Here is a 17,472-nt window from a genome sequence, read left to right on the forward strand (position 1 = left end):
ACTTAATTAACCTACAAAAACAGACCGGAAAAAATATTGCCTGAAACCTAAACATATATATATATACTTACCTACTCGTTTTTTTTGCTTCTTACTTCTATTGACTGCGCGATTGATCTCCCAATTTGCCGGCCGAAAGTTAAAACAAAACCAAGAATTAAAAAAAAAAATTTAGTTAAGATCGTAAATTGCCCAAAATCAAAAATTGGCCGAAAAGTCAATTTTCCATCACCTTTTCTAAATTTACCCGAAAGCGAATACCAAATTACCACCAACAACTCACTTTCGCGTGCTACTCGCCCCTAACTTCGCATTTACGCTACTTAGGTGTTAGGTCACCATTTAGCAATTTACTCGAAACAAAAAAAAAACATTAAAAACTCACTTTCGCGTGCTACTCGCCCCTAACTTCGCATTTACGCTACTTAGGTGTTAGGTCACCATTTAGCAATTTACTCGAAACAAAAAAAAACATTAAAAACTCACTTTCGCGTGCTACTCGCCCCTAACTTCGCATTTACGCTACTTAGGTGTTAGGTCACCATTTAGCAATTTACTCGAAACAAAAAAAAAACATTAAAAACTCACTTTCGCGTGCTACTCGCCCCTAACTTCGCATTTACGCTACTTAGGTGTTAGGTCACCATTTAGCAATTTACTCGAAACAAAAAAAAAACATTAAAAACTCACTTTCGCGTGCTACTCGCCCCTAACTTCGCATTTACGCTACTTAGGTGTTAGGTCACCATTTAGCAATTTACTCGAAACAAAAAAAAACATTAAAAACTCACTTTCGCGTGCTACTCGCCCCTAACTTCGCATTTACGCTACTTAGGTGTTAGGTCACCATTTAGAAATTTACTCGAAACAAAAAAAAAACATTAAAAACTCACTTTCGCGTGCTACTCGCCCCTAACTTCGCATTTACGCTACTTAGGTGTTAGGTCACCATTTAGAAATTTACTCGAAACAAAAAAAAACATTAAAAACTCACTTTCGCGTGCTACTCGCCCCTAACTTCGCATTTACGCTACTTAGGTGTTAGGTCACCATTTAGAAATTTACTCGAAACAAAAAAAAACATTAAAAACTCACTTTCGCGTGCTACTCGCCCCTAACTTCGCATTTACGCTACTTAGGTGTTAGGTCACCATTTAGCAATTTACTCGAAACAAAAAAAAACACATTAAAAACGCAATTTCGCGTGCTAATCGCCCCTAAACGTTCCTTTTGCGCTACCCAGGTCGAACTCACCGTTTCGCGACCCATCAAGGACGTTCCGCGAATACCCGAGACTCGCCAGGGTCAGCAGCAGGTCACCGAGTCGAGTAGCAGCTCGTTCGACTCGCAAAAGCGGGAAGACATCGAGTACGCCGCCCAACAGCAGCAGCAACAACACCAGCTGTCCTACTCGGCCAGCAACGGGCCGAACTCGCTTCACGCTACTCGCAACACTGGTGCGAGTACGGAGCGGCGAGTCGTACCCGGCGGTAACTCGCCCGCGTCCGCACTCCCCGGAAAACTGCAGGTGGGTGCTTGAAATGTTGATCTTTGTATTTGGGCGTATTTGCCTAATTCTAAAGTGGCATTGTATAAAGGCAAATTTTATTACATTCTCGACAAATTTTCGCACAATGGTGCTTCATTAGGTCAAGGACTAAACAAAAATGTTTTTCTTTTTTTTTCAACCATCGATTATTATCGGTATTTGTTCAAAAAAAGTCAGTTTTCCTTTTTTTAATTAAACTGTGCTGAGCTCTAACTTCATTTTCTGTCAGTTGTGCGAAATCTTGTCTAAAATTCAATACAATTTGTCGTTATACAACAGTGCCACCTGATTCCTCTTTTTTGAAATATTAATGACTCGCTTTTAACGCCTCGCCATAAAAGCGCCGGTCGCCTGATTGAAATATGAGATTGCGGCGGAAAAGTGAACTTTAACGATCTGCCGACGAAAAGTTCGACCTCCTTGGTGAAAGTACTACACCTTCGTCGCTCCCTTCACGTCTAACGGCAAATCGATTTCGTTTTTATTAAAAAAAGTTTTTTTGTCACTTTTTTTAATAAAGTTTTTTTTGTCACTTTTTTGAATACCGGTCCAATGTTGTGGTGCACAGGATGGCAGCTCAAATTTTGTCTTATCTGCTTCTTTTTCGACTATTTCATTCTGCGACACTTTAATTTAATCATACTTTTTTTCATATGCAATCCTTTGGGTAAACTAGTAAAGGGAACAGTCTTCGCTCTTATTTCTTCTAAACACATTTTGTTACAGTCATGTATAACTCAGTTGGGGTGTTTTGTTAGTTTTTCCTTTAATTTATTCAAATATTGTCGCAATCCTTTAGGTAAAATATTAAATGGGACAGTCTTCACTGTCTTATTCTAAACGCATTTGTTGCAGTAATGTGTAACTCAGTTTGAGTGTTATGTTAGTTTTTGTTTTTAAAGCCAGGTACAAGCATAATAATAATAAATAAACACTTCAGTTTGTGTAAAATGTATCTTTCAACTCGTTGCGCGACCCCTAGTTAGGGAAACTCAAGCCTGGGTCTACGTCATGCATTCCGAAATGATACTTTATCACATGCAACAGTTGGTATTTGAATTACGACCCAGAGCGGTTTACAAATTACATTAAAAACCGTTTGAAACCTCTGTATTAAAAACATTAATTTAGTTAATCTCTGGAAACATCCTCGTTTATTCTAACTTGATTCTTAGACGAACACAAACACATACGCGTATATATTTAAGAATACGCAAACGCGCATTCATTCGAATACAATTAAATTCAAGTACCGCAAACAAAGGTGCACTTACATCATGTACAAATACAGTCAGCTACACGCTCACACACACACACACGCTCGCATACTCGTGCACATGCACAAATGCGGTCAACGCTCGCAAACACACACACGGACAAACACCCATTCAGGTGCAAATAAAGTCAAGTACGTACAAAGAAATACAAACGCCATACATATATAAATACGGTCTAATACAGAGGTTTTTAAACTTTTTTCGCGGAAGCCTAAAACAGTTTTTGGTTCTCGTGGTCGAGAGTCGGCAAGATTTTTTTAAATATGACGTCATAAATTAAAATCATAAAACAAAAATACTTAATTTTAGGTCCAAATAATATGAAACTAAATTGAGTCAAAATACAATAAAAGGAAAGACGTCAAAGTGTTGTTTTTTTTAATTAAACTTTTTTCCTTAAAAAAATTATTAATATTATATTTTTTATTACATACTAAGAATTAACGCGCGCACGCGCGCACGCGCGCACTCTCGCACACGTACATATGAGCAAATACTTTCAACACTGGCAAACACGCACATATGCAAACATCCAGTCAAGTGCACTTTCACCAGTGGTAAACCGCTTCTTGTCAGGTTCGTCTTTGGTACGACGAAGCGACCCAACAGCTTTACGTCACAACCCTACAGGCCCGGGAAATCCCCTCCAGACCCGGCGGGCTAACTCGGAACCCCTACATCAAGATGTATCTGCTTCCAGGTAAAGAAATTTGCATCTCAGTCATATGTTGTTTTGGTCAAAGTGAAGGTTTATTAGAATATCAAAGCCCGTGCAGAAGAAGAATCATTTTGAACGTTTCAAATAACTTTATTCATTTTCAACATAAAGAGTTATTCGAAACGTTCAAGTGATACCTACTTCTGTATAGGGGTTGATATTCTTATTACATCTTACTACAACCTTCAGCCATTATACTCTCAAGGTTTATTGAATCGTAATTATTAGTCTTAACGGTTCTAACCGATCAAACGTTGTGGTCCATATTCACAATTGCTGAAATCCAACACAGTTAACCGAACTATTGTAAAATAGACAAACGTACTTTCCAATTTGAACATGACAAAGCGCAAAATGTGCGAAAAACGCTTTTCCGCACATATTTCTGAAAAATATGTTTCCTCTAGCACAGTTTTGCACAAATAAACAGTCCATTTGGACGACTCGAAGGTTTTTTGTTTTATTTAGCTTTGCGCGAATTTGTCGTAAATTTTCGCCCAGTGAAAGCGGAACGTGCCTCGACAATTTAAAGATTTATGTGTGATTTCAGTTTGAGTGAATTTTCGTGGTACGTTTTCGCACATTAAAAACCGTATTTGTTTATATTTAAAGCAAGGGATTCGGTTTTATTTTTGAATTTACTGATATTTGACCTTTACTTATAGCGGCTGATTTGTAGAGTTATTTTGGCACTCTAATGCACAAAAGGCAATCACGAGTTTTTTTTATATTTTTTTTATCCAACAAAGGTGCACTTAAAAAGTAAAACGAGTAGGTAAGGGTTGTGCCTGGGTTCTTTCTATGGACCAAAAAGATGGACGGGAATGTCTGATTGAATCAGCAGTGGTCTGAGCCCAGTCCTCTGACAACCTGTCGCCACTATAGGGTGCAGGTGCCGCCATATAGGTATGGCCCGGGTTAAAACTGTGCAAGGCAGAAGGCAAACATTTTAACTTTTGTTTGTGGTGGTGAGTCGGTAATAAGTAGCAGATAAGTCGTAATAAATTTATAGATATTTTAGATTCAAGTTATGCCGCCCCCAAAAAAGAAAAAAAATCAGGATTCTACCTAATTAGGTAAGGCATCCACAGGGAGTCCTAGTTTCGTCGAAAGCGCATTGTAAACCACTGCATCCCCCACCCTCACGTACCATGCAGTCGACACGTATTTATAGCCTGGATCGAAAACCGAAGTCGTTCGTTTTTGAGACGGTGACGTCGCGCGTGACGTCACGACGGAAAGCAACAAGGGCGAAAAAGCCGGGTGCGGTCGCGGCGAAAAAAGCACGCGCATCTATTATTCATATTCGCCAGATGCCGGACGGATCCGGCGCGCGGCCGCACCGGGCCCTTTTTGATCCCACAACGAACGTAAACACAGTCAACTTTCCGGCCTTTTGTTTCTCGTTTCGGTCCCCACCTCCCCCCCACCCACAAAAACACAATAAGCCGCTCGTTCGGCTGCGGCTCTTTATCGGCGTTTCGGCGGTTTCCAAGTGTCTGGCTCGCCCGCTAAATGCCAAGCGCACGCCGCTGGTTTTTACGTGTTACCGAGTTGGAATTGAACGAGTCCCAAATATTACTCTATTTTTTCACCCTGAAAAATGTGTAATGCCGTTCCACAGTGGTTCTTTTAAAGCCAGCGATTTAGTTGTTAAAATTGTACTCCGTCGTCCATTCGACTTGATTAATTTACTTTTCATGAGTTTTTTGAACGTCTTTGTCTATAATTTGGTCATACCGCCGTCAGGTTAGGCAAAAATGTGTAACGCCTGTTGAATTTTGCGCACAATAAAATAAGTTATTGCGTCATTTATAGTTTCGTTTTCTAATTAGATTCAAAACACTATTTGCCTCTTCATTTTATGTCTTAAAAACCTGTAAACTTTCTTTGAAAAGTCTTTAGTCTTGTGTGAAACTGGGAACTTCTTTGCGCGATTTTTAATCATTCACTCCTTAGATCGAAGCGATTCTTCCAAGCGACGAACGAAGACCGCCAAGAAGACGCTCTCCCCAACCTGGAACCAGTCGTTCGTCTACGGACCAATCAGAAGAGGCGATTTGGGGTCAATGGCCCTCGAGCTGACCATATGGGATCTGGACAGATCGGTGGAGAGCAATAATCACTTTTTGGGCGAGGTAAACCGTGTGTGCTTTTTAGTCATATGGTATATAGAATGGTGGTTCTTTAGACTTTCCAGTCTCGGTCAAAGTCATTCAGTAATAATTTCTAGTCATTTAATAGAGAAAACAAGACTAGAAAGTCTAAAGATTATTTGCTCTCATTTGAATTTTGAAGCCATTGTCGTCATTTAGGTGTAAGGGCGAAGGTGATATCTTTATATTTTACACGATCAGTTTGCCATAGAATGGTGATTTACGGAATAGATCCTACAAAAACCGCATGCCCACCCGTAAAAATTAATACATATGTCCACAGTGTCAAATAATAAATTGTTGCATAAGGTGTGTATAACTGCAACACACATTTCATTAGCCTACCCTTATTAATTTTTATTACTAATTTTCGTGCAACAACCCACGATTATACAGTTGTATTGAAAATCCTGGGGTCGGAATGAACGTTAAAAAAAATAAAGTGGCGATATATATGTTTATAATATGTTTTCGCTTTTTAGAACTGGAACTAGCTATTTTTCCCTGTAGGTGTGATTGATATTTGTTAAGTACACCTCGGTAAACAGAAAATACACGCAAACAACGCGCTCATAACGGAAGAGTCGCTGTGTAACATTTCGTTGCACATTTATGATAACTTTTAAGACTGTAAGCCGCCGCTCCCCAACCAAGCCTAAAAATACCGCTCTCTAACCCCACCGCGCGTTGGTTTTCCGCCCAGGTGTTGATCGACCTTGGCCTGGCGCGATTCGACGACCTGCCCCACTGGTTCCACCTCATGCCCATGGGAGAGGGGATGAACCAGGCCCCCTATCGCTGTAACAAGCACCCACATTCGGGGTCAATGACCCTTCCAGGGAGGGGCTTACCCGTTCGCTTGCAGCACTCCATTTCGCATTACGGCTACGGCGTGCCGGCGTCCGGTCGCCATAGCTACGTGGTCTCGGAGCAGCCGCGATCTGCTCAGGGGCGCCACCACCGGCGGACGGCCAGCGAGGTTGTGGAATACAGGTGAGAATTCTGGTCTAAACAAAAGATAACGGTTTTCGCTTTTTGCTATGATTTTTGTTAGGTTTAAAGATGCGCTCTTAATTGTTTTTCGTTAAAAAAAAAAATGTGTAAAAAAAATTTTCAGCATTTTTTATTTGAATTTTTTTCGTCAATTATTACACAATATTTACACAATCCACTTAAAGACTATTCAGTTTTTTCTTTGCATTGTTAACTATGATTTAAATTGTATTAAAAACTCCTGAATTTTTGTTCTTTTTGCCATGTTTGTAGCAAACTCGCATTACTTTCTTCGCGCCTGTTGATATTTGTTAAAAATTATTTTTTTTTATTTTAATTTGTAAAAAACAGCGTTATTAAAATTCAAAGCAAAATGATAAATTTAAATAAAAACGCGCCTTTTATTTCGCTCCTTTTAAAAAAATACGTGCCTTATTATACTTCATGTTTTGTTGAGCCGTATAAAATATTCCAGCCAAAATTTGCACAAAAACTAAAAAAACGACGCTCAACCCCCTAATGCGTTCTTTCAGCCACGACCGGTACGACGGCAAGTTGTCGACCGCGTCCAACCCCGCCCCCGCTCGGGATTCCCCCTTCCCGCGCCAGCCCCCGTCACCCAGCTCATCCACATCTTCGTTTGTCGCCCCCACCCCCAAAGCGAGGACCCAGATGGGTGAAGAGATGCGTGACGAACGATTTCTACCTCAGGAAACCAGAACCGTGTCCAGCTCTTCGGTTCCAGGTGACGTCATCATCCTGTCCGTCCGATAATTAATATCGTATCGTGGCTGATGCCCAGTGTACTGCTATAGTATCGGTATTAGTCCGATGCTATAGGCTTGTATAGTCGCCGATAAAACACAAAACTGGTTTGTTTGTTTTTCAGCCATTTCTTGTAATCCAACACATTGTTTTCCTGATAAAATGTGGAGTTAAAATTAACAATCGAGATACTAGGCTTTCCCAATACCTTAAGACTAATTGTGAACCTACATTTCCTTTGCACGTGGTTATGTAGTTAATGTTGATGGCCTGGCCATATTTAGGACGTCATTTGGTATCGTATGGCCAAAATATCCTGACTGAAATATGATTTTAATTTGAAAAATTATTCATTAGCAAAACACTTTCCACCACAAACTTTGCATTTGTGAGCCTTTTCGTCAGTGCGAGCTCTGTTATGCTCTTTGTGGAGATTTTTATGGGCAAATTTTTTTTACATTCTTCTTACTCGTGAGGTTTATCTCCAATATGAATTCCTACGTGTTGCCAAGTCGGAAGTTTGCTTGAAACAGTTTATTAGAAACTTTACACTTGTTTCTTGAACATTGGAAAAATGCATCTTTAACGCGAAAGGTTTTTAATTTTTTTTTGTCCAACAGCAAGTTTAATGTTTTTGGTGTTATTTTGCTCTAAAAATAACAAACTCGCCCGAGTCGTAAAAATATACAATACTCGTACCGAGTCTCGAGAACTCTTGTTGGACTCGTTGCCGTTCAACCTCCTTAAATCCCTCCTCTTCCAAACACAGAGATCAGGTCCCGTTCTTCTTCTACGATCCGCTCTTCCCGTCGCGAAGCAACCCCAACATCCTCCGGACCCGTCGCCAAGGGTAACAAGGACCGGAGCCGCTCCTCGGAGCACTTTTCCCAGTCCTCCTGCTCCAAAGACTCGATCCAGGCCGGAGAGGACTTCTCCTCCCGACAACTTTCCAACGTGAGAATGAATGCAGTTTTTATGTACTTTTAAAGTTGGATTGTTAGTTTAAAGGTTTTGTTATTGTTTTAAGGTAAATTTTCTTTATATTTTGTATAGTATTTTTTTTGAAATTTTTTTTATATTTTTTAAAGCAATTTTTTTTTATCTAGATATTTTTTCATAGTAAACTTTTTGTATCTTTATTAATAGTATTTTTTTTTCTAGTAAAAATTTTTGTTATTTTTTTCATAGTCATTTTGGGCTGAAAAATTGTAAAACCAAAATGTTGACATCATTTTTCCTAAACATTCAATTTAACTTTTTTTTGGTGATGTAGTTCGTGCTAAGAAATATATATTTTTTTTAATTTACAAATATATTTCTAAGTTTGCACCGATGTTTACTATTAGTTGTGCTTTCTTAATATTTACCCGTATTTATAGCAAAATTGGTTTCTGATTTTAGATTATTGTACTTACAAGTGACGCTTATAATGCCGACTTTTGTTAAAAGTTGATTTATTTATCTAATTTTATCTTTTTTCAATGTAGGATGAAACGAAATAGAAAAGTCCTTTTAATATTGAACCTTAAATTTACTAAAGCTGTTAGCGTTTTCATCTTAACAAAAGTCTAGCATTAATTAGGTTTTTTTGCCAATTTGTTTACTTCCCCAATAAATGACTAAACAGAGTCTTTAACCGCAATTTTTTTTCAAGAAAAAGTATTCTTACAACATTTTTCTTTTTTAACGTCTCAGTCGCGTCACGTCAGCAGCGATGCGCAGTCAACCATATCGGTGGATGAGCGAAGAATTTCAAGCGGGATTAAGAAACGTACAGAGAGCGTGGACGCCAGGTAAGCCGATTACACAGTACAACCTACCACTGAATAATTATATGCACTTGCAGGGTGGCCATAGAGTCTTTGAATCTTCAAATCTCTTTGAATTGATTTGCGTGTTAAATGTCTTTGAAAAATCCTAGGTTTTTCTTTCATATGTTTTTGACTTTTTTGTAATTTCATTTTTACTTATGTATATGTATTTTAGTTTACCTATAGGAACTGACGATGCCAGTATAGGCGAAACATATATTCCTTTAAAAATGTCTGATCCTGGTTTTACTCGCGTTTTTAAACTTGAGTTTTATTGTTAATACACGCGTCAGCCGAAAAGTGATCGACAAGCAGAAACCTTCTGCCAATGGTTTTGGATTCCATAAGGATACGCCCTTTTATTTTCAATTTCAGTCGATTTTGTGTGTAAGTTATGTATTGAAAGTCTGGTAATAATTTTTTAAACTTTTTGTTAATGTGTTGAGCTTGACAATTATACTGTTTTGCTTTTAAGTTATTTTCACAACACAGCGAGTTGTTCGAGTTTAGATCCTTGTAAACCCATTAATTTACTTCACATATATAAACATACCGAAACATATGCAAGGCTGGTTTCTGGTGCGGGCCAGTATTCTGGTAGTTACTATAGATGCTGCTTGGGTTAGGGACTGTGTTTTGTCGAAACATGAAAGAGTTTTCTAACCAGATGTAAACAATATGTAATTCTGGCAAATTTTAAAGATATATTTGAAGTTTTACGGTGTATCAGTGCTCAGAAGTTCACCGGGCAAAACCCCGTTCTGTTTAACCTAATAACGCTGTTCGTTTTTACGATTTAATATTATCTGCACCCATTGCTTACCTCGCCCTTGTTTTCGCTACAGCGAAGTGGAGAGCCGCAAGCGTCAGAACAAAAACGATGACGTCATGTCGAAGAGCGCGAGTCTCGGTTCGAACCTGCACAAGTCGAGCAGTGAGGTAAGTTGTTCGGAAAAACACAAATAAATGAATGGACCTGTGGACTGAGGTACGAAAAGCTTGTCTATCCGAACACCATGTTTATTTCGTGTGACAGCGTGTAAAAAAACACAAAAAGAAGAAAAAGGAAAAAATACAAAAATTAAATATTTGGTCACATTAGACCAAAAATCAAATATTATGCTACCTAACGAGGGCACTGACAACGAAAAAGCAAACAATAAATTAAGATGAACTGTTGTTTATTTATCGTCATTAAGACAGATATGGAATTGTTTTGAAATTTTAAATTGTGATTCAAAGACACCAGTTATGCATCTACGGTTGGATTTCGACATATCTTTATCACTGAGCCTTCCCATTTGGTAAAGCAGCGACGGTCTCGGTTTGATCGAGAACTTCAGTTCGCATTTCGTCTCCAATAAGTTTTGTCGAGCTCCGACTTGGACGACTGATGTTAAGCCTATATAGGGCGAATGTATTTGGTCGGCAGTAAAACAAAATTAGTGAGAAAAAAGGCAACATATATATACTATAGAATCTTATAGATAGAATAGGTGTTTTTATAACTTTTTGTATCCTCACTCTTAAAATACAGAATACATTTTAATTTCCTATTAAAACGTTGAGAACAACACAATAATAATAAAACAACGTGCATTCGTGTATTGAATAATTTTTTGTATTAAGCGGTTAAACATTTCATCTTAAAGTACTATTGAAAATCCCCTTTCCAAAAAACGTCAAATTTATATTTAGGATTAATTTAGTACAACTGTGGAAGACAGTTTTTTTAATTTTTATTAAAATTACTCCCACACCTAAACAGGTTAAATTGCAATTTTAGGCTTAACCAGAATAACAATCACTGAAGTAGACAGGTGTAAATGTCCGATATTCGATATTTCATTATGCTATCTGATACTTTCGGCAAAAACGATTGCGCTCCGATCCGATGCCAAATGACGTCATTTCTTTAGTCTAACAAGCAAAAATTAATTATATTGCGAAGTGCAATGTTGATGATGTTCAAGGTGTTAGGCTGAAGTTTGGTGTTGTGCTAAAAAACCTCAAACTTAATTTTGAATGAAAGGAATTGACTTGCTCTAGTTATGACTTGACTTTGACTTAAGTTATTCTAAAAAATAAATTGTTTACAACACTGGCCGATGCTATCACTTGACATCGGTCGATATTACCAGACATCCCTATAGTGGACAGTAGGGCAAAATCAGGTTATACTATATAAACACAAGTTTCTGCACAACCGTGCTTCATCAGGTCAAAGTATGAATAAAAAACAATTAGAATGCACGAAGTAGAAGCACGAGCGCGAGTGAAAGGCGATAAATATAGCTGACAGTAATCCGCCATCTTTCCTCCTGCGCAGTCCAACAGCCGGAGTAAGAATAGCTCCCTGTCGGGAAGATCCACTCCTCGTCAGCGGAGCGGGAGGATCTCCCAGCAGCAAATGGGAGCAGGAGGTGCTGGAAGAAAGAGCAACGTGATCGGATCTAAGATCACCAGCATCGTTGGATTCAAGGGACGCAGCCAGAGTACTACACAGATCGGTGAGGCAAAAATAATTTATGTTAATTTAGTTGTCCTAAGTTTGTTTCCTGAAGTGTAAATCTAGTTGTTCTAGTTTTTTGATTTTTTTAGTTAACTTGAGTTAAAAAGTTTTTAAAAGTGTTGACTTTGTTAATCTAGTTGTTCTATTTTTTTGATTTGATTTTTTTTTTTTTAATTTGGTAATCTAGTTGTTCTAAGTTTGTCTGTTTTTTTTTTAATTACTTTTTGTTTAGTAAATATTTTTTTTGAATCCTTAAGTGTTGGGTTTGTTAATATAGTTGTTCTAAGTTTTTTGATTTACCTTTAGTTTCGTTTTTTTAACTTTCGTTCAATAGATATTATTGAAATCTTAAAATGGTGAATTTGTTATTCGATAATTCTATTTTCGAGTTTTCTGATCCTTTTAAAAAAAAAGTTAAAATAGAAAAATATTGATCGATATTTCTATATTATTTTTTAACCTACTCAGAGCAACACGAAAATAAACATTGTGCTACTTTATAGGGAAAAGAATAGAGTTAACATAACGTCTTGAGGGCTTGTCTCACCTTGACTTACGATTCGCGTTTATTATCCAGCTGAAGGTCAAAGGTCAACTCGAAGTTCCGAAGTCGGGATCCACCCACAACTGTCGCGAGAGGGCAGCAAAGATTCGGCGTCCGGATCACTTCCGAGCCTCGTCTCCGAAGGATCGTCGTAAGTTTTGCATTTGTCAGTTACTAAGCGTTATTTTTAGCGACGCTATGCCGAATAGGGATGTATGATAATTTCGGATCGGAGTACTGCATGTCAAGTGGCAACATCGCCACTCGTACAAAACTAGACAGTATTGGCCGGTTTAAATAAAAAAAATAATTATTTGCTTTTCAGCCATGGTTTTCAATCCCGCTGAACGTTTTTTTTTCTTTATTCGGTAATATTGGTGTTTAATATTTTAGATTGTTTAAATCGAACAATGCCCATTATGACAGATTGGTGTGTAATTTCTGTCCATAATTCGCCTTTAAAACCAAATTTAATAGTTTTTTTTGTACCGATCTTAATTAATGCCCAGACAACAATTGTTTGGTTTGCGTACAGGCTTTTAGTAGTAAAGTGAAAACAATTAGACTTTTACCGTGTCGTGTAGTTTATGCAAAACCGTATTTTTTTGGGTTTTCAAATGTACGATTTTTGGAAATTAATTTAGGTCTCTTCGAACTAAGCTTTTTCAATTCAAGACACTTTCGCGTTCGCGTTTGTATATTGTATAGAAACAAGTCGCGCTGGTGGTGTAAATAATTAAACGTGCCAATGCTATTGTTTGGCAAACATTTCCGTGAAAAAGAGTTTTTGTCTGTAGTGCTTTTTTGAAACTTATTCTTTACAGTTACGCCAGAATAGTGTACTGCAGCGTGGTCCAACTTCTTTTCATCGCGGGCCCAAAACATTTTTTTCTATCTTGCGGGCCAAGGTTTTTAAATAGCGATTCTTAGGCTGGCAAATTATACATAGCCTATGGTAGTGGTTTTTAACCTTTTTTCAGCCGCACCTCCTTTGGTAATTTTCCAATGCCTTTCGCACCCCTTCAAAAAGCAATTCGGAATTTTCAATTAAATATCACAACTCACTGGCAGCTATATATTTTCTGGCATATTGGCCTTGTCAGAAAGATGCAATGCAGGAAAATTTAATTTTTTATCTTCGTTTTAAAGAAAATCATCAGTGTAAATAAAATATGCTTTGCTAGTAAAAAGGGGTAGATCTAAAACATTTACTGTTCAAAAATTATTTTAGGATAATGATAAATAGAAAAAATTTAACGTGCATTTGTACAAATGATAAAAAAACAATGACAAGTTAAATATTGAAAACCGTTACTATTTTTGGGTATAAACTGACATACTTTATAACATGTTCCCACATAATCAATAATAATAGTGTTATGCTTTCAAATCCACAAGTTATTGTGAATTCTCCGTTGATTCTGAAAGCCAAGTCACTCCCTAATTGTTTGTAATAGAATCTTTCACATGGGCACAGTTAGCCAAAATTTCGACTGCCACAACAAGTTGTTATGTAATTCACAATCACAATCACAGCAGACAATTTGAAAATAGTAAAGCGTGCTGTTGGTCGCGCAGAGCGCGAAAATTTTTTTAGTTGAATTGGTTGAATTGGCGCTAACCTGTAAATTCAGGAGGCTTTTCGCATTGGCCACACAACAAATTGCTCGTGCTCGACACATTTATTTAAACAGTACGTTATCTTGCTTCAAAAGATCACCAGGTTAAGAACCGCTGGCCTATGGCATATATACTAAATTTATGAAATGTACACCTTTGCTTCGGTAGTTATGAAATCACAAAGGATCATTTACGAAGTTTTTTTGTTAATTACAATAACAAAAATTGAAGTGATACTGCTAGATTGAAGCAAAGCTGACTATCAGCTCGTGGGCCATAAAATGAAACCAATTTTATCAACTTTGTAAATGGCCGTAGCATTGCTCTAATTCTAAATAGGGTAATCAGATGGCACTCTAATGAAAAATAATTTTAAATTCTCGACAAGCTTTTGCACAACCGTGCTTCATCACGTCAAAGTTTAAATGAAATTCTTGATTTGTCGAGAAGATATAATTCAATACAAAAGATTTTCATTTCTACTTTAAAATGCTGAAGCACGGTTGTGCAAAAGCTTGTCAAGAATTCAATACAATTTGTCTTTAGATAGTGCCACCTGATCACCCAATTTTACAAAAGCTCTCTATATGTAATTACTTTTAAGATTTAAGCAAAACCACAAAGGTTGTAAAAGAGATCCAAAAACAACTTTATTCAACAAAAGCAGAATACTATAGTTACGCAAAAAGCATCGTCAGTTCTGCTAATATACTACAAACACAACGAAACACCAAAATTATATATAAATAAAATATATTAGCAGAACTGACGATGCTTTTTGCGTAACTATAGTATTCTGCTTTTGTTGAATAAAGTTGTTTTTGGATCTCTTTTACAACCTTTGTGGTTTTGCTTGAATCTTACGATATGGAGAAGAGATCAACAACTAGCAATGTTGGAGCAGGCTTAGATCCCAAAATTAACAAAAATAGTAATAATATTATTATTATTTCATCAATTAATTACTTTTAACGTTTTCCTTGTTTGATAATAATCATCAAGTTCGACAAAATTTATTATCAAGCCGTGATCTTTATTCCTCACAGTTAACCTTGGCCTTATTAGATAATTTTGCGACCCTTGAGAATAGGTTTCAGCCCCTACGGTCGATCCCAAACTGTTAAGGACAGCAGGCAATTAACGACCGATCTTTTGTTACAGCTTGGTTGACAAGACGCTGCAGGATTTCGTCGGAGGCCTAGGACCCGGACAGGTGGTCGGCCGACAAACCCTGGCCGCAAGCTCGTTAGGAGACCTTGAGGTACTTAAGTGATAACCGAGTCCGCTTGATATTGCTGGATTTTACCCTGTCTTATGTTTTTGATTTCTTCAATTTTTTTTTAGTTTTTGAAAAACAAATAGTGCTAACGGTACATTTGCTGGTTTGAAACAATTCAAAATAAAACATCCTATAAAATGGTTGTCTAACCATTTACGTTGTCGTACTTTTCCCGAACAATTAGTGTATATCTTTGTTTTGCTTTTCTGAAAATTTGGTCTTCTTTATCAGAAAAACATATCTGTCATTCAAATCAGTACCTTTTAAGTTTGAACATTTTAATAAGGTATACAAAGTTAATTCGAAAAACAGTAGCTGTTTTAAAACTTTGATTTGGCGTTGGACTTTTTAATTGTTTATTTTGATATTTAGGGATTGAAACCCCGGGAATATTAAATAAGGGTAAAAAAACCTTGGGTATTTTTCTATCCCTGTCTTTGCAATAAAAACTTTTGATAATATTCAAATATTATTTTTAAATACTGCAATAAAGATTTACAGAATATTTTTTTCGGGGGAGCATCATGACTGCAAATTGTAATTAGACGTAAAATAAACATTAAAGCCCATACAGAAGTATAAGTGACATATTTTGAAAGTTTTTAAATAATGTTGACAATGAACAAACAATTACGTTCAAAATTTGTTACTTATACTTTCTGATCACTTCGAACTTGTCATGTTGGTTTTGCCTAATATCTCGTCGGTTTTGCAGCTTGGATTTTACGAGCGAGGTCAGTTGGAGGTTCAAGTGATAAGAGCAAGGAACCTCGTCCCAAAGTCCAGCGCGAAGCTGCTGCCTGGTGAGAGGAAACCTCTACCTTATCAATTATAAAATTGCTTTAATGTGTCACACGTCATATCGCCCGCTTTTATAAGCCATATAAACGATATATAAAGGATTGCTCACTGTGATTAAAATATAAGCAATTGTCGGGGTCATTTGGCCCGCCTTATGGTATTAGGCTTACAGAATCGTCGCGTATGTTCTATAAACTGTGTGGGTGTTGCCTTATTAACTCGTTGGCTGAGGCCACTGAACCCGAGCATTGGGGTTAATGTACTCTTTGGCGGAAGTCGTTGACAAATCGAAGGCAAACAATTATAAATAGTTGCCATACAACAAAGGACATTTTGCTATCCGGCCTAGCCCAACCTAATACAGCAGCTCTTCTGGTAATTGTTTTTCTGTAGTGGCGTTTTGACGCCATAAGCCAGTCGTCTCTGTCAAGACGAATGACGCTGGGATTTTCGATACTTGGTATTTTATTCCGCTCATTTTACCACGTCAATAAAACAAAACTGGCAAAAAAATGAAACGTAAAAACGTAATGAAACCTAATTACTGTTAAGATGCTTTTTGAAAGAAAATATATTTCAGAATTCTAAGTTAGTAAACCATGGATGAAATGCTAAAATAATTATGGCATGGGATCGGCAAAGTCTCTACTTGAGTATCGGACGAGTTGTATGGATATCGGCTCCAATCCGATATCCAGTGTTACAAACAAGTCATTTTGAAATGGCTTAGTTCCAGTCAAATCATTTGAAAAGTAACTTTGGTTCAAGTCGAGTCTTTTGCAAAAAATAACAATTCAAGTCCCAGTCAAAGTCATCAATTGCCCAAGTCAAGACAGTATTCGAGCAAGTCAACTTCAAGTCAAGTCATTGACATAAAAATAAAACGTTAAACTAATAAAAAAATTAGTTGTTTTACGTGCAAAAATTTAGATGAATAACCCAGTTTTTCGTTTTTATCGAAAAAACGTTTTATAAAAACACTTCATTTAAAGCAAATTTGTTTGACACAGTAACTTAAATGCAAGTCAACTTAAAATCAAGTAAAGTCATTTGGCCAAAAAGACTTAAGTCAAGTCAAGTCAACAGTGATTTAAGTGCACTTAAGGCAAGGCATTGACTGAAGTCATTGCAACACTGCCGATATCATCGGCCTTCCCTACTCTACCTCATAAGTTTGTTTTGCATTTTAAATTTTGACGTTTTCTTTACTTAACGAGTTGAAATGTTTCGCAGCGCCCTACGTCAAGGTTTACCTGATGTTCGGACCGCAGTGCGTCACCAAGAAAAAGACCAAGCTGGCGCGACGAACCCTTGACCCCAGTTTCCACCAAACACTCACCTTTGACCCCAGCCAATACGGCAACACAGTTCAGGTGGGTGTTTCTACTTTTTGCTGTGATGTTGTCTTCTTTTACTCTCACTTTTATTGTAGCACAGCAGATTAAGA

General features: G+C 37.3%; 1 protein-coding gene across 1 annotated transcript in view; it reads left to right on the forward strand.

Moving 5' to 3' along the window:
- LOC146135624 (regulating synaptic membrane exocytosis protein 2-like) overlaps positions 1-17,472 on the forward strand; it is a 61,592-nt gene that overhangs the window by 41,145 nt on the left and 2,975 nt on the right. Inside the window, exons 18-30 of the mRNA XM_083396092.1 lie at positions 1,244-1,528; positions 3,403-3,526; positions 5,504-5,682; positions 6,404-6,693; positions 7,227-7,438; positions 8,228-8,412; positions 9,154-9,251; positions 10,115-10,208; positions 11,599-11,779; positions 12,359-12,476; positions 15,107-15,206; positions 15,940-16,027; positions 17,259-17,398. Coding sequence (XP_083252218.1) covers positions 1,244-1,528; positions 3,403-3,526; positions 5,504-5,682; positions 6,404-6,693; positions 7,227-7,438; positions 8,228-8,412; positions 9,154-9,251; positions 10,115-10,208; positions 11,599-11,779; positions 12,359-12,476; positions 15,107-15,206; positions 15,940-16,027; positions 17,259-17,398 — 2,094 coding nt within the window. The remainder of the gene's footprint in view (positions 1-1,243; positions 1,529-3,402; positions 3,527-5,503; positions 5,683-6,403; positions 6,694-7,226; positions 7,439-8,227; positions 8,413-9,153; positions 9,252-10,114; positions 10,209-11,598; positions 11,780-12,358; positions 12,477-15,106; positions 15,207-15,939; positions 16,028-17,258; positions 17,399-17,472) is intronic.

This window comes from Ascidiella aspersa, chromosome 8, assembly GCF_963924565.1.
Source record: "Ascidiella aspersa chromosome 8, kaAscAspe10.2, whole genome shotgun sequence".
NCBI lineage: Eukaryota > Metazoa > Chordata > Ascidiacea > Phlebobranchia > Ascidiidae > Ascidiella > Ascidiella aspersa.